The 21069-nt window shown below is 35.8% G+C and overlaps 1 protein-coding gene across 15 annotated transcripts in view; it reads left to right on the top strand.

Annotated features, from left to right (window-relative positions):
- The window catches only part of DLG2 (discs large MAGUK scaffold protein 2), a 999036-nt gene that overhangs the window by 391289 nt on the left and 586678 nt on the right, over nt 1-21069 (top strand). For 5 of the 15 annotated variants that reach the window (XM_027659729.1, XM_027658974.1, XM_027658559.1 and 2 more), the window contains one exon: nt 631-711. The exons of the other annotated variants lie outside the window; for them this stretch is intronic. In XM_027659729.1, the coding sequence (XP_027515530.1) occupies nt 631-711 (81 nt within the window). The remainder of the gene's footprint in view (nt 1-630; nt 712-21069) is intronic. 15 annotated transcript variants of the gene reach the window in all.

The raw sequence follows: 21069 nt of genomic DNA, 5'->3' as shown, positions 1-21069 counted from the left end.
CATTGACTCATGCCTATGTGGGAGACTGAATTCATTGCAGATTTTCTGTTTCACAAAAAATGGAAGCCTGATGTTCAATAAAGGCAAATGTATAGCCTCCTTCTGTTAGAACTTCATAAATTCGTAGTGATAATTAGAGTGGGTTTTAAAATTAAGAAGCAACAGGGTTGTTTCTAATTTTAGCTAGAAAGAGGTGGGCTGTCAAGAGAATGTTTATTTATTCCTTATGGCCTTCTTTCTTGATTTGCTAATAATTACATGAGATTGGTAGATGTTACATACTAAAAATAAATCTAAATAGAGTAGTATAGTGTTAATTCTTGTAAAGAATACATAACGTGCTTTTTCTGCCTTCAAGGATAAATAGCTCTTCCATATATATTTATAATCAGTAATATGCATTCCCATTTTTAATACAATATAATGTAGTGCCAATTTATTTTTGTTTTAAACCCTCTGGGCAATTCAGCGTGTGTTAACACCAATTTATGGCTTCGAGGGCATGAGTGAGCCCCCTCCCCCAAAAAAGAACCTGAGAAGCAAGACCACACAACTGAGCACCATATGCAAAGACAATGAAAAATCTGAGTTTGGAACATGTCCTGAGTAGATGTCTCTATGTACTTCCAGAAAGGCCAAGAGGAAGAAAATCCCACAGGTAGAGGCCTTCAGCTGGGACCTTTTCCTGAAATGGAATGGACTAATACACAGGTGAGAGTAGTGAATTTGGCTGTGAGAAATAAGTGAGGAAAGCAAATAGTTTCTGAATTGCTGCTTCATAATTTTGCCAATTTTTCTCTCAAATGCTTCCCTAGACCCAAAAACACCCATTTCAAGTTAAAAAAAATATTTGCCTAAATGCTTCAGTAATTGCCAAGATGCTGTGGCACATAAGAAGCCTCAGCTGGTAGCCAACAGAGAGACTTGTCCTGAGCTCAATTCTTTTAACCTGATTTGGATGTCTCTTTTGGATGGAGACAGATCATGCCCTGAAAATGATTGGCTCTCTCCATTGTCTAGACATTTTTTATGGTCAAATAACTTAGATCTAAGTGTCTAGACTTGGAGATCTCATGCAGTAAGGAAAATTTCACTTTATATATTTGAAATTTCTTTTTATTGCCTGTTGGTCCGGCAGAGATGCAGTCGGTCTCTGTGGTGTAATAGGCAGGACCAAACTAGGACATAGGACAGGAAGATTAAGTATATTTATGGACCTGAAGAGCCTGACAGACAAAAGTATTGTGGAAGTTGGTTTTGGTGTGGGGTTTTGTGGTTTGTTTTGGTTTTTTGTTTGTTTGTTTGCTTTTTTAATGAAAGGGCTTTTCCAGTAGAGGAGTAGCCATTGAAACAGTAGTACAAAAAACCCCTTTAGGATAGTAACCTCTGTAAATTTCTGTTATCAAAATATTCAGTTTAGTTTATGTTGCATTTGTGTTCTCAGTTTTCAGTGTATGACCTCCTGCCATTATGATAATAGATATGTGAGAAACTTGATATTCTGCCTGTTTGCCAGCTGGGTTCTTTGCAATCTCAAGAGGAAATGAATGCAGTTTAAGATATGAAGATAATGCACACTAATGGGATATTTCTTGTAAAAGTAGTCTAAAGTGATATATTGTTGATGTACAAATTGCTATCCTTTTTATCCAGAGTTAACAAGACACTGGGATAAACAGGACAGATGAGGATTCTGAGTGATCTTGCACAGCTCTCTGCCAACTGGACATCAATTTATAATGGCTTACGATGTCTTAATTATCCTTAATGTAAGGGCCAAAAATATATTGTGATTAAGGCAGCAATCCAGGATGAATTCAGTGGCAAGCGTAATGGATAAGAACTCATATAGTGTATGTCTGGACACTCAATTTCTGCCTTCTAAGATTCTGAGAAAAATTTAATAAAGCTTATTTCTTGATTTATTTTGGATGTGAATAGCTAATTTGTGGTGCTTTTTTGTAATGCTAAAATGAAGAAGAAATGATGCCAGTCAATCACTGTTTAATTAATTGTGTCATTTATTCATGCAAAGATGAACAAAAACTGTAATACCTCTTCAATACTGAGTGGCACTCAGTAGGAGGGAAGTGCTGTTTGCTCCTTAACAAGCCCATATGGTGGTAGGAGATCCAGTGTCCCTACTGTACAAACAGCACTGAATCTTTCAAAGCATGTTAAACAACATCTGCCAGTGATAAAATAAGTAAAGCAGAAGGCTCATTACTTGGTAACTTTCACCTAAGAGCTTTAAAAAAGGATGCTGAAAAGATCTGTTGGAGAATTTTTTAAATTCTAGAGATAGGTATGGAGTGTGAGTGTCATGCTATTATTTTCACTTTTTTTTTTTTTCCTAAATAATGCTATAGAGCAGGTTGGTTATATTGCAGCCCTGGAAAAAATATTGGAAAGACTAATCAGGATTTAGCTAAGAATGTAAGCATGAGAATAAATTAATGGTGGTCAACATAGTTTTAAAGAAAAGCAATTGTGTTAGATAAACTTAATTCTAGAATATGAATTTGCTTGTTGAATGGTCCTAGGTTTTGTTTCAGCTTTTGTAAGGCATTTATGTAATTTTATATTGTATCTGTTATAAATAAATAACAGTTTACTGTATCAAAATAATATTCCTTAAGGACTGACATCTCAAAGTACTAGTCAATGAGAAATGATCCTTGCATAAAAATCTTCAGGGCTCATAGAATCATAGAATAGAATCATAGAACGCCCTGGGTTGGAAGAGACCTTAAAGATCATCTACTTCCAAACCCCCTGCCATGGGCAGAGACATCTTTCACTAGACCAGGTTGTTCAGAGCTCCATCCAACCTGTGCTTGAACACTTTCAGTGATGGGGCAGCCACAAGTTCTCTGGACAACCTGTGCCAGTTCCTCACCCCCCTCACAGTAAAGATTTTTTTCCTAATAGCTAATTAAACCTACCCTCTTTCAGTTTGAAGCCATTCCCTTGTCCTGTCACTGCATCCTCTTGTAAATAGGCTCTCTCCAAAGCCTTCTAGGATTTAGAACTGGGCGTGGAAAACGTATTTCAATATTTTCGCAAATTATTTGGGAAGCAACATGAATTCTTGGATGTTAAAATTTGAAAATTATGCAAAGATTGAAAAAGTAGGAGACAAGGAGGACACAGTAATCAGATAGTGCCATTGAATTACAATCTAGCCTGGCAAACAGAGGCCATTCAAAGAAAATTGTCATTACTGAGAAGTATTACACAGCCAGAGGAAGCAATGCCAGCCATACAAACATAGAGGCCCCCTACAGCTGAAATAAGTGATGCTAAGAATGTTCCAGAGGAAAGAACAGACGACTCAGTGGGTCTTGTACTATGAACTTTGAGTGTAAAAAGCCCACTAAAAATTAAGAACGAGGAGGTGGTTTTATTGGCTGTGCAACAGTGAGGCTATGGAAATATTGTGCCAAGTTTTGGAGTCTATAATTTGTAAAGGTATTAAATATATATCAAAAGAGAGAAAAGAGGCTAGAATAGAGAAAAATTCTTCCAGAGAGAGACATGACTTAATGACAGTGTATTTCTGTGGGATGACTGGGAATAAGAGGATTCTTCACAGTAGCAGAGAAAAGCAGAATGAGTACCGGAGTAAGAGTAAACCAAGGCCAGGCAGGTGTTTTTAGAAGTGAGAAAATAGGACAAACCATTAATTAAAGTGGTAGATCTCAATCTTGTTATATTTTTTGGATTAAGTGTTTTTCTGAAACAGATGCACATGTTTCAGTTCAAGAGAAACTGTTGTCAGTGTTATGCTCGGCAGCACATTAGGCTAACCTCAGTGATTCAGTGGTGCTTTTTGTCTTGTACCCTGGATCTTTGTGGTGCCTGTTCTTTGCTCTAGCCCAGTAAGCAAAAACCACTTATCTGAAGAGACTTCTCACAAAAAGAAAAGGGACACCTGCATTCTTAGCCATCCCCACTTTTGTTATTAATGTCCCAGGGGGAAAAAAAATCACAATATGTTATGATGTTCTTATTTTTGCTTTGTTGTGCTTTTTTTGGAGATATGTCTTTTTTCTTTCTTTTTTTTTTACTTTGTAAATTTTTTAATCTCCATAATACAGCAGATCATTTAAAAAGCTCAGTACAGCCACCTCCTGGCGTTCACACATGTGTAAAGGATGAAGTTTGAATTCCTCTAGATCATGAATTTCTGAATTAATTTTCCTTCATTGATTTTCAATCTGGAGTCTCTAAATCTTGATTGAAACAGGAAGGTTTGGTTAAGAGGGCTTGATGTTTTTCAGTGCTGTCTGTCTGACATCTACATCTCAGTGATATTTGCTATAACTAGATTGGGTGGTCTTCAAAATGAGATTCTAGACATAAGATATGTTTTTTTGATTTCTAGTCTCTTGAGTCATGTTGGACAGCTTGCTTCATTCTCTTTCATTTTGCTTTCCTACTTGCAAGAGAGTGATAACATTTCCCCTTCTTTTTTAAAAGGGCTTTGAGAAGTATTGTAGTGGCTCAAGAGTTTTTAGACTTTTTCTATCTGTTTTACATAGTACTGATTCAGTATTATACTACCATTACACATATTCTCAGAGCAGGGAATTATATATTCTCATCTGAAAACACTCTAGAACCTTAGAGGTAAGAAGAAACTGCAACCCTCTAGCCTACAAATCTGTAGATGCACTTACCGACATAGAGAAGGTATAATTAAAATGAGCTTCATTTTGTCCCTCCACTACATCGCATTATAACATTTCTTTTTGAGCTCCCTGCTTTGACTTGCACCTAAAATAAATTACCTTTACTTATTCTCATCTTACTTACCCTATATCATTCCCTGGGAGAAAGTGGCTCTCCTGTCTGGTTAGGCAAGGATAGAAGGATCCATTGTTCAGTTGTGAAGTCTTTCAAAAAACATTTTCGTGCTTTTTGCTCAATTCATCAGCAAGGTCTGTCTTTGTCTCAATGTCAAAAAAACTTCAATGAGTTAGTAATGAGGAGTCTAAAACTGGTGAAATCCTAACGAGAACTGTTGAGGAATGGGTTACATCTCTTGTCTTCTGTTTTATACTCAACTTGGAAACTCTCTAAAGCTTGGATGCTCCATTTTTTTCATTCTGGATTTGCTGAAAAACTTCAACAGTGGAATTGAAGTCCTCAACACTGGCACTGGGATGTTATAGCTATGGATAAAGGGCTAATCAGAAGTTGGCATTCTTTGAATAATCTTAACATTTTGAGTGGGAAAACAGAACTGTGGTCCTGTACCCCTTATTGGAATTTGAAAAATGCAGGCGAAAATGTAGGAAGAGTTTGAGTCTTAAAACCTGATTGTATTAAAATAGAATTTCTCTGATATACAGATCCACTTTTTGTACTCTCCTGAGAGATGTATTTATTAACTAACATAGCTGTTTAGCTTTATCCACTGTTAAGTTTTCAGAAATAAGTCTTTGCTCTTGACTATATACCCCTATTGAATTATTTCTCTGTGAAGAATTTTTTGAGCTGCAAGTATTGCATGGACATCAGGAAGTCTTAATTTTGCCTGTAGTACCTTTTCATTGCTTGTACATGTACACTCGTGAGTAGTAGAGGAGTTGTTTTCCCTGTCTTTATTGTGTCAGTTGATGTTCCCTTGTGGTGTTTCAATGGGCTTTGCCAGATACTGCTCAGGCACTCCAGCTTATCAATGCTATGTAGTTGCCCTTCCAATCTCACAAGCTGAGCAGAAAAATTTGCTTTCCCTCCCACTCAAGCCAACAATAAAACTTCAAAATGTTTGATTTCATCTGAGATATTGCCCAGTATTTCTAGCTGAACAAACACAAGGGTCAACAACATTAGAGAGGCTTTGTTACCAAATATCTTTCTTATGGCTTGAATTCTGCTGAAAATTGCTGTTAAGAAACAGAAATTTATTGATCTCAAAAAGAGACTATATTTGTGGACAATATTTTCAAAGTGAAAGTCTTTAAATTTTTGGGTGGCTTCTATTGAAAATCATCCTGGATATTTCTTATAGTATTAGAAATGTAATTAGGTAAAATGCCTGCAATGACCCCTGCAGATATATTTTATCTGAAGTGATTTATTCCTATGTTCCACTTTCCTGCATAGAAGAGTGTTCACTAGAGCTTCGAAACTGAAGCCTAGAGTCTTAAACAATCTGGTATTTCCTTTGCAGTCAGCAGCAAAGGTGACTGCTGTTTTTAATCATCAATTAAGTAATTCTCATATGCTTCCCTGCAGAGGTTGAGCACTAATATCCAGATTACGTAAAAGAAAACTGAATATACAGATGGTAATTCTGCTCCACAAAGATGAGGAAAATAGTGGTAACATCAGTATTCCATATTTCTTGCCCATGTTATGTGGGGTAAAGTGAGCGCTGGAGCTTGAAATAAATTTTAAAACTAGTTATTCTTGGCTTTTTTCACTGCTGTGATGAAATGCAGCAGGAGTTTAATTTACAGCAACAGAATGATTTGGGGTTAAATGTTATGGAGGCAATGAAGAGTTTGTTCTGCTTTTAATTGATGCTGTGACCTACATTGTTCCCCAAGGCAGCACAGACGTTTTTCAGAAAAGTCTCCTGTTAATTATAATTGTACTCTGTAGTGCTGGGTCAGTTGTCATTTTTATTATATAAACTTTACTAGAGGGGGTTAGTTCAGTTATTTTAACTCACACTAGGTAAAGTTGTTCTCTTGTATATAGCTGTTTTCTGATATGATGTTGACTTCAGTCTCACAATCCCTTCTGGACAATTTTGTGGGCTCCAAGAGGTACCTGTGGAGCTGTGGAGTTGCTGAAGGCATTTCTGGCATTCTTAGAAAATGAAGCCAAAAGTTCTGAATATTTGTGTCAGCCTCCTGTAGATCCAATATGTGGTCTAGTTTCTGGAGTAAGCCCTAACCTCACCGAACTACTGAATATACTCCATATTTCCTCCAAGAGGTGGCCACATCCGTGGGGACTGTCATGTGGTCCCTATACCATCTGCCTCGCAGAAACAGGAAGATGTAACTTGGATCAAAGAAGGCTTATGCTCGTGTTTAAAAGTTGGGCCTTCTTAAAAGAAAGAAAATTTAGTTCTTATCTCTAGACAGTAAAATTTAAGGGTTGCTAAATTTAATATTAGAATTTCCTGCTATGATGCCTACATTTCTTTTCTTTTATAGGTATGTCATGTGGTCAACTTGCAATATCAGACTGTTCTTCAGTTTCTTGAGAAGTTTTGTTGTTGGTGGTTTTTAGTTGTTGGGTTTTTCCCGCCTTCACGGCAGACATAGTATTTTTTTTTATTATTATTATTTATTTAAATATCAATTTTCTCTTGATAGGACAGAAACTCACTTACCTCCATTACAGCTTGCTTACTTGAAACATTTGGGATTTCCTGATTGTTTAGTTATATATAGTTGCTGTCTACAACTCCCAGGCAAGTCATGCCAGGGGAGGTTTTGATGAATATTAAGAAAAATTTCTTCACTGAAACAGTGATTAAGTGAAGAAGCTGTCCAGGGAAGTGATGGTGTCACCATCCCTGGAAGTGTTCAAAAAATGAGATGACAGGGCACTTTGTGATATGGTTTTGTGGGCATGGTGGTATTCAACTGAAGTTTGGACTTGATCTCTTCCAGAATCTTTAATGATTCTAAGATTGTATGATTCTACAGTAGACTTAGGTTGAATAAGCAGCTGGCCATCATGAGAGCTAAAAGTGCTTCCCAACCCTGAAAGACTAACCCAGCGCTTCTGAGGCCAAAGGCTCAAAAATCAGCAATCTTTTTAATCTTGCAAGTTATTAGACAATCTTCAAATAATTTTGTGAAGTCATCATTACAGAGCAGTAAGGAACTGAGAAAGTCAGCTTCTGAAAACTTCTGGAGCCTGAAGTCATAAAATGAATTCACAACCTTTTCAGATATTTTCAAAATTTTGCAGCTAAGGGTAATTTTCTTAAAGAAACTTAAGAAACTTTATTGCTTCTGCAGACATCATGTGGATTTAATATATTAAAATCCTATTATTTATTGAAGTTGAGGAGTTGGGATATCCTTGACCATTGGGAATGATTGATGTAATTCTTTTATCTCTAAGCATAAATTGAGAAATTATTCATAATTCAACTTGCAACTTAAAATAAAATAGCTTTTGCAATGGCATAATCTTTCTGAAAACAGAAGTATATTGTATCTTAAAATGTACTTCTATGTGACTTTACTTTACATTGATACCTGCTACCTCTGTCAACTGTCCCACTTAATTTTTTTTATGTATACATTCTCCAGCTAAGGGATTGAAATTATTTTTCTCTTTACTTCCTACTACAAATCACCAGTTCAGAAAAACACAAGGAGATTGTGAAATATGAGCTATATAAACAGTGTATTTAATGTTATTAGTAATATATGCTCTTTCCATAGCTATCTCAAAGCCTTTTGATTGTTTATATAAGCAGTTTATAGAAGATTTACAACTACAACTGAGATTTTTTTTTTTGTATGATATTTGAAAAAATATTTCCCAGGGTAGAAGTGATCAGAGTTGTGTTTCAAGGAAACTTGAATAAAATATTACTTTTCTATTTTTCGTGCAATAAAAATGTAGAACTTACTGTAACATTGAGTGTCTATGTCTCTAAGAAGAAAATGTTTGGTTAAAATTTTGTCTCAGTTTTGGAATCTAGTTAAAAACATATTTTATTCAGGTACTTTATTCAGTAAAATACTGGAAAGAGATATAGGCATTAGTAAGGTAACTTGTGGAAATTTAGAGAATAAAAAGAAAGAGTAAAATTAAGAACAAACTGATTAACTCACCTGGCTTCAGCTTTTACCATGGAGGAGTTTTTTCTACAATGTCTTTTGCGCTCAACCTTCAATAACAAAAAAGCAACACTTTTTCTCTTGCTTACAAAAAAATGGTTAGTGCATAAATTACAGTTACATACCTATAACCTTACAGTTGCAAGCAAAATACAGCTCATTCTTAAATTCTGTCCTATAATCAAAGGGTTTCTGTCCCTTCTACTGACCTCTGAAAGCCTCTGTCCCTTTAGAACTATGCAGCTAACTCATAACACTAGATTTACAATAATCAGGTTCTTACATTTTCATTAGACGTTCTGTTAAAAGAGTTATGCTTTTCTTAGCTTAAATTGGCATTCGGCTTAAACCTCACAGAAGTTGTGGATACAAAATTTTCAAAGTTCCCTTTGAATATTTCTAAAATATTCAAGGACTTAAAATTATTTCTAAAATACTATAGACCCTGAGACACCGACTTTAACTTTGAAGTTAGTTCTACTTGGAGAATGAGTTGGACTATAGGAAACACATCCAGGTCACTTCCAACTCAAATTGTAATTCTATAACTCTATAATTCTGTGAATTTAATTGAAATTTATTAGGGATTGATTCTGAAGAGGGAAATTATAGACACAGAACTAAATATTACAGGCCTCAAATTTTAAAATCTCACTTTTTGTTTCCCAGACACATCTCTGTCACTCTTAATGTTTAGTTCAGCTTTTCCTCTGTTTCATTTTCACTTGGTACTAACAAAGTGTGCAAAATCAACTCCTTCTTTCAGGCTTTACCTGCTTTCTTTATATCTGTTGTGAAAACTGGAACTAATGTGTAGGGTGATAGTGCCACCAAAACACAGAATGAAAAGACAGACCCTCTCCTAAATAGTTTCTGAATTAAGTAGAGGAGAAAATAAAAATAGGTGAAGTAGGACAGAAGAGGTACAAAAACACATTAAGAAAGCACCAACTACTGATAATTTTTCATAGAATCACAGAATCATAGAATGGCTTGGGTTGAAAGGGATCTTAGAGATCATCTCTTAAACAAACAAACAAACCAAAACCAAAACCAAAACCAAAACAAACAAACAAACAAACCAACCCAAAAAAGCAAATTATGTTTTGAAAACTGTGACCTGAACTTTATTCATTAATCAATTCTGTGCATTTGAAACTGACAAACTAAGTGACTAAAGGCTTGATCTTTTTAAAACCTAGCTATTATAAATCATCTAATCTTATGCCTGAAGCATTTGTCTTGAGCTTGTAATACGTCCTTATTACAAGCTTATATTGCAGAAATTTTCTACTGCACTTCATTTACAGATCTGAGAATTTGAAATCAAATGAAGAATTAAATGGCAATGAAAATGATGGGAAAAGATGTGACTGTAGGTATTACTTGAACTGCTTGTCTTAGGCTAAATAAAGCTCAGATTCTGTTTCCAGGTGAAAGAGAAAATAATCGTTTGCTTTCTTGAAAGATACTTAACTAAATGTAGCTGTTGACCAACAGTTCTAACCATAGTGAAACTTCTCCCTCTTTCCAGATTTTTAGTGAATTGTGGAGCACAAAATGACATTGCATGTGCACAAACCATCTGTTTGTTGTGACTGAGTATAATATGTCTCTAGATCTAATGGCATAACACAGTACATTCAGAGGAAGGAGGTTCAGAAGTAACTTAAGAAACAAGATGGGTCAACTTCATAAAAAAGACATGGATTTTCTATTAGTTCATCTTTTTTAAGCTTTTGTATTTCTTAGATTACTTTTTTTCAGGAAGAGAATCTGGATGATTTTCTTACCACAGGGGGAAATCTGAAGAGACAAAGCTAAGAGGGGGTTACCTATTATGAAAACCTGTTTGTAGAAGACATCCAGAAGACTGAATTCTCTTGCAATTCATCATGATGAAAAATAGAGTCTAAGGCTTTGGACAAGTGGTGTAAGTGTCTTAAAGGAGAATTCAGTTTTAATCCAAATTAATTTTATGAACCTTTGGCTTTAAATCCAGATTTACCTGGTGAAAAAATGCATTTTTATATGTAGGAGTGTCCCACAGATTAAAAGCAATATTTTTATGGGTCCTTGAGTATTTAATGTGAAGGAAGTATAAATAGTTTTGTGGAGTAAGCACAAATTTTACACTATGCACTAAACTAAGTTCAGTGGAGTGTTGCTGAATACTGCAGCTTTGCTAGTTTACAACCATGAACTGTTCACTTAAAATTAGTCACTGCTGTCACAAAGCTTAAGATTTTCATACATACTATGTAGAAAGAGATTAGGACCTTCCAACTGATGACTAATTCTAGTCTTGTCCTTTGTTTTCATCTTGTATTAATATACTGACATTGGTTGTTCTAAATATCAGTAGAGAGTTGCACTGCACTGAATTCAGTATTTACTTAGTGATTACTGCACCTCTATTTATGTACAAAATGACTTACTAGTCTTTAGAAATAATATTTTGTTTTGTTTTGTTTTAAAAAGAATATTCAGAAAATGGTACCGTGTTAAATATCTCATTCCCAACAGTCTCCTGGAGAAAACTGTGTACCAGAGCCAGAGATGAGAGTGATGCCATTTACAGCACAGCTTTCTTAGAGGTTTGCACTGGCAGTGAGCTAAGAAAGCCAGGTCCCCTTCCACACCACTAACCAGGACTCTCTGCAGCTTTTCCTTGCCCACTTATATATCTCATCCCACTAGTTAGCATACAACAGCATTCTTGAGTTATTTTAGCATTGCTGATGTTCAGCTCAGTAAAAAGAAATATATTTCACTCTGGTGAGGTGATCAAAACAACCTGGGTGAAAGCATATTGTGAAAGTGAAGAGGTTAAAAAAAAAAGAATGCTAATTCTGACATCAAATTATATACAGATGCAGAAAAGGAATCAAAGTAAGTCTTTTCTAGCACCCCAAAGCATACTGATGTAGCGTCTGCTAATGAAAATTGGTCTAATAACTTTAAATGCATACATATCAAATGTGCATACGCCATGCACTAAAATATTTTAACTAAATGAAGTTTCTGTTGGAAATTTCATTTAATGCCTTGTTAAACGTGTTGCATTTTCAGACTGGTGCACACTGTTTAATCTGTTCCATTGCTCCACTGGAGCAGAGGTTTTCATCTTCCTCATAAATTACACTTTAGATTTCAATGAAAGTATCTTCCCAGATTAAATATGTTCGTTGCCCATCTCCTTGTTTTGCTTGAGAGCAGAGCAAACTGTTTCTCATTTAGTTGCATTTGGGTATTGCTGCAATTTTTTTGGTTTCACATACTGTAATTAAAATAGCAACAAACACTGATTATGACAGACTTATGACCAAAACTTGTGACAAAATTCTTATTAATCCCTTTTCTGCTTACTCAGACAATTGGTATCATTCTGCCTAAATACTGGTATATACAAATTTGCTCAGCTAAATAAATGCTTAATTTTTATATTGGTTATAGCTGTACAGATGCCCAGGATTTAGTGTTCTTTCATCAATATATTTACATATTCATATATTCATTGACACCTCTACATATATTATAAAAGAGGAGCGGGATGATGGTGTCCAAATTTGTCACAGAAGACACGTGTTAATATTCATTAAAATGTTCAAAGAGCAATATTCATCTCAGCCTCTATATTGACAAGATATCAAAGCAGCTCAGCAGTGTGTTATGAGCATCTAATTTGAAATTTCTGCTCCCTCTTAGTGTCATTCTGTCTTTGAGTGAGATTTTGATCAGCTACAAAATCTCACCCAGACTTACTATTTCTTGTTAATCTTGGGAAGGCACTCAGAATGCATCACTTGTGAATGCTGTCTGTTCATAGTGAAAAAGTGCATAAAAACCACACACCACCAATTCCCCAAAGGATAAGTCAATTAAAATATTTCTAATTTGCTACTGTTGTATCTATTGGTTGAACTAATGAAGATGTATGATTTAATATTAACTTTAGTGCAATTTCAAGATTAAACTAGTGATACAGCTTCTCAGTCTAGTGTCTAGACCAGTTTATATAATATATCAAAAACTCCATGTGGTTCCCTAATCCAAGACATAGAAATAAAGTTTTAGCAGTTTTCAAAACATCTTCATAAACATGGAATATTCTAACAGCAACCTCCATCCAGCCTTCCGTTGGTCACCTCAGGATGCCACTGCATCCTCCTTTCAGTGTTGCTGCCAGAAAAACTGGGACTACTATTTTAACACAGTTATGTTAGGCACATAATACTGAGAAACAACTGTGGTAATTAATAAACCTGAACTCTCTGATATTTTTAGTATAGTTTATATATAACTATTCTATGGGCCAGAAGAAATTAAAATATTAAGGCTTTTACCCTGAAAATATTTGTGTAATTGGACAAAATTTCTTCTGATTTGGTGCGACCTCTCTATTCCAGTGATTTCTCGAAGGATCTTCCACCTGTGTGAAACATTTTCAGGAGATCTTAGTGAGAGAAACTTTCTTAATGTATTAGTCAGAGAGAAAGGATGTGATGCTGCCAACAGGAAATAGAATGTAACCTGTATTTGAAAAAATGGAGAATAGCACGAAAGTGCAAGAAAATCAGAATGCAAACTCAACTCAGAAGTGTTCATTGTACTAGCTATCTATATGATGTATCATTAAAACTGGGAAAATGAATTCCTTCAGATTCTTGTTTGCTTTTGCAAACAGTGCTTTTTTTTATTTCCTCTTTTTTTTTTTTTCCTTCAGGCATTCCCTTCCAGTATCCATGAAATAGATAAACTCTTTGTACTAAATTTTCTGGATTCCTATTAGCCAGTCTCTGTAATTAATAGACAATAGAAAAATATTAACATAGAGAGATACACAAGTACATGATTAATTTTACTCCGTTTTCTTCCCAGAAACTTGTAGGTGCATCATCCCTGGAAGTGTTCAAGGCCGGTTTGGATGTGGCATTGAGTAACCTAGTCTAGTGGAAGGTGTCTCTACCCACGGCAGAGGAGTTAGAACTAGATGATCTTTAAAGTCCTTTCTGACTCAAACCATTCCATGTTTAACTTTTGTTGTCATTTTCATTAAAATGAACCATTTTAATACCCATGTGGAATTTAAATTCACACCTTTTTTTGCCTATCTACCTCCTAGCACATGATAATATGATCGAAATCTGCTTCTATCTCTCTGAGTTACTGCATACTAACAGATGATGTCATCAACACAAGAACTTAAAGAGACATAAGCATATCCAGAATACTTTTCCAGGCACTGAGAAGCATCTGACAGACATCTGAGGAAGAATCAATCAGCTATTTGAACAGTGCATATAACTCATAACTAGAAATAAAAATAAATGAAACTGACAGGAAAATCAACTGATGAAATTTAAATTTTAAATTAGTATTACACAGGACCCTGGGATTAAAATGCCTAACCTTTCAGAAAATGCTGTTCATTTATTTTAGCAATGCTAATGTACAGAATTATGATGCTGTCCTCAACATCACATTAAATACCAGTCCAGTACTGACAGAGGAGGAAGAGACTTCTACCTGCTCAATTGGCATCTCCACCTTCTGTATCTCCTTGACAGTTCTTGCAAATCATCCTGATCTGGTGATATAGAAAGTCTTCTCAGACGCAAACTGAAGGGTTTCTGCTCTTGTCACTGTTCTGAGTGCTCCTTTGTGTTTGTGTAGATGATCACATGACCTAACACTGCTCATCTATCCATCTATAATCTTCATGGCAGGCTTTTGATGTGGTTTTGTTCACTTCACTCTTTGGCACATGCTGCTAAAGCACCAGTTTGTCAGAGAGTCTGTTTAAATAATTTTGGAAAGAAATGTGTCCCATGTAAATTAAGGGACTTGGTGTCACTAGATCTTGTGGCAGAAGTGAAACTCAGGCAGTACCTGTGTACTCGCCTCATCTTTATTATCCACTCATCAATCCCCAGGAAGAAAGACCCAGGGAGTTTAAGGCCAGGAGGAGTTATAATAGCAGGCTACTTGAAGAATTGTTAGATTTAGTCACATTTCCTTAAGCCTTAACTTGCACTGGAACAAGGTATGTTTGTATTTCAAAGGTTTATATCTCCTTGCAAAGTCTTTAGTCCTGAAAGGTATCATGTAAGAGAGAAGCCATCCCTTTCTTGGGCAGTTTATTCTGATGGCTCCTTTTCCTAATATTGGTGTGTGCCACCAATGCTACCAATGCTACCAGTGTAGCATTGTTCAGCAACAGTTTACAGTCAGTGGTTCTTGTTATGGCTTCTTCTACTATATAAAATACTGCATTCAAATAATTTCTCAGTTGTCAGATGCAAAGTTAAACAGCTTTAGCTTTTAAAACTTTTACTGAAAGAAAATGTTTCCCCATCCGTTGAATATTTTCTTTTTGCTGGTCTTGATTTACAATGTCCTTATTAAAATGTAGACACTTTCATTTTATGCAGCATCCCTGGTTCACTATACTGAAGTAAAATTGCTTCTGTACTGCACTTTGCTACTAAATGGATTTATTGCTCTTCAAATTTATACCTGGGAATTAAGTTAAATTTTTCCAAGATAAGCAGTGAATCACAGAATCAAAGAATATGTTTTGTTGGAAGGGACCTTTAAAAGTTGCCTAGTTCTAATGCCCCTGCTCTTGGCTGGGACAACTTCCACTAGGCTAACTTGCTCTAGGCCCCATCCAACCTGGTCTTGAACACTTCTAGGGGCAGGGTATCCACAACTTCTCTGGTCAACATCTTCCAATATCTCACCACTCTCACTATATTTTTTCTCTGCGTTTTAATCTAAGCCTACTCTCTTTTATTTACAACTGTTGCCCTTTGTCCTGTCACTACAGGCCCCAGTAAAAAGTTTGTTTCCATCTTTCTTATAAGCCCTCTTTATATACTGAAAGGCTGCAAGAAGGGGTCCCCATAGCCTTCTCTTATCAAGAATTAACAACGCCAGCTCTCTCAACCTGTCCTCATAGCAGAGGTGTTCCACCCCTCTGATCATTATTATGACCTTCTCTGGACTCAGTCCAGCAGGTCCGTGTTCTTCCTGTGTTGGGGGCCTCAGAGCTGTATGCAGCACTCCAGATGGGGTCTCATGATGGTGGAGTAGAGGGGCAGAATCACCTCCCTCACCCTGCTGACCATGCTTTTGATGCAGCACATTGCCGGCTCATGTCCAGTTTGTCATGGTTTTCATGTTTCATAAACGCAGTAGAAGTTTATCACAAGCCTTCAATTATTTCCAGAGATCCCATTTTCCAGTATTCAACCCCTCTTTCTATAGACTTTATGTATTTCCTTTAGTTCTAAGTCTGCAACTTATTTGTACTAAGAAAAAAATTGAATAGGAGTACTTTCAACTAATTTCATGAGTAAGCCAGTGTTTTCTTTCAGAGATGAGAAACAGGCACTTTTTAGGGTGTTAGTAATCTGAATTAGCATAGGCATATAAAGGTGCCTATTTCTCTCCTTTGGGTAAAAATATTAGGTGGCTCTTACAGTTAGCCAGATATCCAAAGATATCCACAAACCAGGTACTTTTATTTGGTCAGGGAATCCTGTCCCTTTTTGAGAGAATAGACATCTACAACCCAGCCTTCAGTATTTCTATCTACACCAATCCTTATGTCATCCAAAATTTTCGTCAGAAGTGCCTTTGTGTATCTCAAATGATTTCATGAAATGGTTCAGTAGTGCAGGACGTGCTGCTATAGCTACAAATCTACATTAGAGACATTTTCATTCCAATCATGTTACTCCACTTTTGACTACTTTTTATATTTATTGTCTAGACAGTTTGTCTGTTAAATCTATGCTTTAATGCTATTTAATAGTGCTAATTTTTTAACTGGTTCAGCCTTTCAGATCCTGAATATTTTACATTTGACAGCTATCTTTGTCAGGCAAAGTCATACACTCAACAGAGGGTGCAAACAGGTTTAGCAAGACCTGTTTTCCATAAAATCTAGGGCAAGCAGTTAGCAACATTTGTCTTTTATTTCTGTTCAACTGAAAATCGCTACTTTCTATTGATGGGCTTTTTTTAAATTTCTGAAGAATGACCAGATATAGCAATATACTTATTAAGATCCTTCACATAGTGATCAGCAGTTTTTATATTCCACTATGAAATTTCTAAAGGTTCCTAATAGTTCCTAATCTGAACAGAAGCTGTTGTGACTTGTATTCTTACTCTCAGAGTTCTCTGTAAAATATTTTGAATGCTTGGTATATAAAAACGTATTTTACCCTTTTTCTCGAAACTGTCAGGTGCAATGAGGCATCTTCACTTTTTCTAATCTATTAGTCCAGGTGATGTTGGAGTCATAGCAGCAACTGGTAATAACTGAATGAAGCCATACAGAACAGACATCTCTCCACTTGATTCATCCAGACTTCCTTACTTACTCCATTATGGTTTGTGTTCTGAAAACACCAAACTGTAATGACTCATTGATTTCTATGGCTTGTGATTTTTCTTGACATCAGGTTTTATACTTCTGACATTCTTATGTAATTTCATGCTTATGACAAAATTGGTGTTCCTTATTTGCCAGCACAGGTATATCCTGTTGCCCAAACAGCTGAGTTGTGTGCCAGGGAGAAATTACCTAATCTGTGAAAGATATTTAAATATTCTTCCAAAATTGCAGAAACGAGATTTTACAAATAATTTATTTTGAGTCTGTGAATGGGCTTCATGTTGGAAAACTATTCAGATCTAAATTCAGCTTTATTTGGTTTGTTTAAAAAACAAAATGCTTTTTTAATTTCTTACTATTCATGTTTTCTCTCACTCTGTAAGATTTTAGTGGCTATTAAGGATTTCTAAAGTCAATAAAAATGATACAGTTATATTATGAATATATGGGAGTTGATTTGCCTAAACCCCCACTCCTCAATCAGCATCTCAAATGCAGACCTTTGATTTTTTTTCCTTCTTTCAGCCACAGAGCTTATTTACCATTTCTGAGAAGTGCTTTACAAGTTGTGGCTATAAATACTGCTAGCGCTTCCGTTTTCAAAGCCAACACATAATTTACATCTACTTTCTTTCAGTGCAGAAATTTCAGTGTGGTTTTTATTTTTCACCATGGTCATATGTGTATCAAAACTGCTGAAGTGGAAGGAACTTTGTGAGGTCTCTGTACCAACCTGTTTCTTCAAAGTAGGGTCAACACTGAAATCAGAGTAGAATTATCAAATTACATCCTGAAAAATTCCAAGAGCTGAGATCCCACAACCTTGCTGGACCCTCTTCCAGTTTTTGATTAACTTCACAGCGATTTTTTTCCCCCTTATATCCAGATAGAACCTCCCCCAGTTCAGCTGATGAAGCGCCTGGGTTAAGAGATTGACTTTGTATTCTTGGTTACCTCCTTGAAGGTATTGAAAAGCAGCCCCCTACTCCTTTGGCTGTTCCAAGATGTATATCAGTTTCTCTGCCTTGTTAGACATTTTCTTTATGCTTATTTGCAACCTAATTTGCATGAGGTTCACACACTTGCTCCCCAACCTCCTCCCCAATTATGTTACAGAATTCCATAATTTTAGTTACTTTGGTTTTGTTAAGTCATATAATTTTTTCTTGGAGCTGACAATTTTCTAAATGAGCCAAGATTTTCAGATCCTAAATTTTATTACTCATCCTTTAATAGAGCATCTAGTTATCATGTTCTATTATTCAAATATTCATTTTGCCTTAATAGCGTAACAAATTTTGGCAGTAAGATGTTAATTATACTTGCAATAATTGACCTCCACACCCGTAAAGTGCAAGTAGGTGCATATATGTAAATTAAGACTTATAAATGTGACAGAATGCCAGCAGCATTTGACACCAACTATACACCTTCTCTTTCTCTTCAGCGTGTTTTGAGCTAATAAAGCAGATGTTTGACTTGGACCCATTTGAGTTAAAACATTGCAAATACAAGTGCTTTTTTTTTGCTTAATTACAATGAATATATTAAACCACAAAACTCAAAGAGGTCCTTTTTACTATGTTCCTTAATATTCCACTTTGAATCTGGACTCTTCTCCTTCTCCCTTAGCAATAACATTTTAATTTTTTCCTTATTTCCTCAGAAAATGGAAATATATGATGATTTAAGAATTTTTTTTCCTTTTAAAGGAGAACTTCTACATACTATAACTGCATGAAAAGACAATGAAACAAAACACCAGTAAATGCTGTTTTGTTTTCATCACTGTTTTTTGACATTTCTGACTTGTTACATTATTTTTAGATGTGAATTTTTTTTCTAGTATTAACATATATTAAATAAAAATATCTATTTTATGCATTATTTTTTTCAATTTTTTGCCTGCAACAACCTAGAGAAAATGGCTTATACTGGGCAATTAAAATGGCAGTAATTGTAAAAAAAAGGATTCTGAATATTAAGCTCCTTTAATTTCTATGTTATTTAAAATAATGAATGGAAGAGATATGGCTAATGTTCTTTCTTGTGGCATGGGAAATGCTGGCTTCTGGAGATATGAAAATGATTTTCCCAGTGCAATCAGCTCCTCCTTCCCACATGGCAAAGCTCCAGGCTTTGCACTGATAGCAGGTTGAGTGCATGGAAACTCAAGCTAAGAGCTTTCTGCCAGATGGAGCTAAATGTCACCACCTCAGACATGGATTTACCCAGTGTTGGGAAATCATGGAGGAATTTCATGACACGAAAATCATGCTAGGGCTACCATCTCCCTCTTCTTCCCCATGCAGCTTGAACTTTTGCAGAGGTCATTCCTGCATCACACCGTGCACTTCTCTGCCCAGCTTTTCTGGAAGTGCTCCATAAAACTGTCCAGCATTAATGCAATGCCAGGCTCAGTGTCCAGGGATTCAGATGGCTATTGGTTTTCTTCCACCATCAGGTGAACTTGTATAATGAAAAGGTAAACACATAAATTCATTAAATCATCTCCGACAAGAACTGAGACTGTATTCTGAGTAAGTCTGGTAGTGGTTGGCAATTAAATGTTGTCTGCACCAAGGAGGACAGCTTTTGTAATCTGGAAAAGAGAAGATTTGTCTATAGTGCAGCATATGTTGGTTATTTGTACCATTGGTCACTAAGGGCATTTTGGTAGCTCAAAAAGGCTCTCTAGCTCCAGGGCTAGAGAGAAAACACAGGACTCACTTACATTAGATTGAAACTCCGTGCATTAGGGAGTTTCATGCATTAAGCCTGTTCCCTCCTTTGTTCCTGTCCATACTTTTATTCTCACTGGTTGCATTTTATGTTTGCAGTTTGATTTTTCCCAGAAGTTAGCAATTTCAGACTGTCACCTGGGCTCCGTATTGTCCATCAGAATTGGTGCAGTATGAGCCCCCATCTAAGTAGGAAAGAGCCTGACATCTATAGGCTGCATTGAACAACCTTCAGCAAAGAAAGGAACGTACAGTGTGCTCTGGCCAATAGATAAAGTAAGCTTCTGTAACTCATGATAACACTCTTCCTTCTACACCAGTTCTTGTATGGAAATCTGGATTCAGGACACCTGGGAATTGAGGGAAGTGCTGCATCTGCTTTACAAATATCTGGCTTGCCACTGTTTCTCTGAGGAGATTTTGGCTACCCTGAAAAGCAGTGGTGCAAAGCCTCCATGCTCATTAAGTTGCTCTTGTGTTCAGAAATGGAATTCACTGACTGTTAAAACAATCTGCTAAACTTTGTTCATAAAAGCGACTCATTCTGCAGGAGACTGTTTCTTAGGTTTACATTTTATGTGAAGCCTAGCAGGATATAATTTATGCAAATAATATTTCATTGTTTCCTAAATTTGGCTGGACTGTTGAAAAATTTGAATATCAGTATTTCCAGTGACTCAGAACAATGCTTAAAGTAACGAGAATTTAATTTTTTTCCTCTAATTTTTTATCATAAAATTTTTTTGTCTTCATTAATATTTTGCTCTGCTATGACAATATCACTACCAGTGATACTATTGTAGAAATATATCTATAAAGGATAAAAGGAGCAATGAGTCAAAGTTGGGAATATTTTCAGATTTTAAATTCCACTGACAAAGATTTTTTTTTTCCTAGGCTGATGAGGTGATTTTATAACATTTCCCTATTAAAAAAAAATTACCAAGTCTATTTCGTAAGGCTAGAAAGACAAATTAAAATTCTTCTTTTCTGAAAAATCCTAGCATTCTATAATAACGTAGGTTGAAAGGGATCTCTGGAGGTTGTCTGGTGCAATGCCCAGTCAAAGTACAAACAACTTTGTATTCTA

The sequence above is a fragment of the Corapipo altera genome, unplaced genomic scaffold, assembly GCF_003945725.1.
Source record: "Corapipo altera isolate COAL_440 unplaced genomic scaffold, ASM394572v1 0, whole genome shotgun sequence".
In the NCBI taxonomy this organism is placed as follows: domain Eukaryota; kingdom Metazoa; phylum Chordata; class Aves; order Passeriformes; family Pipridae; genus Corapipo; species Corapipo altera.
Note: the sequence above shows the minus strand (reverse complement) of the source record. Positions and strands in the feature narration are given on the sequence as shown.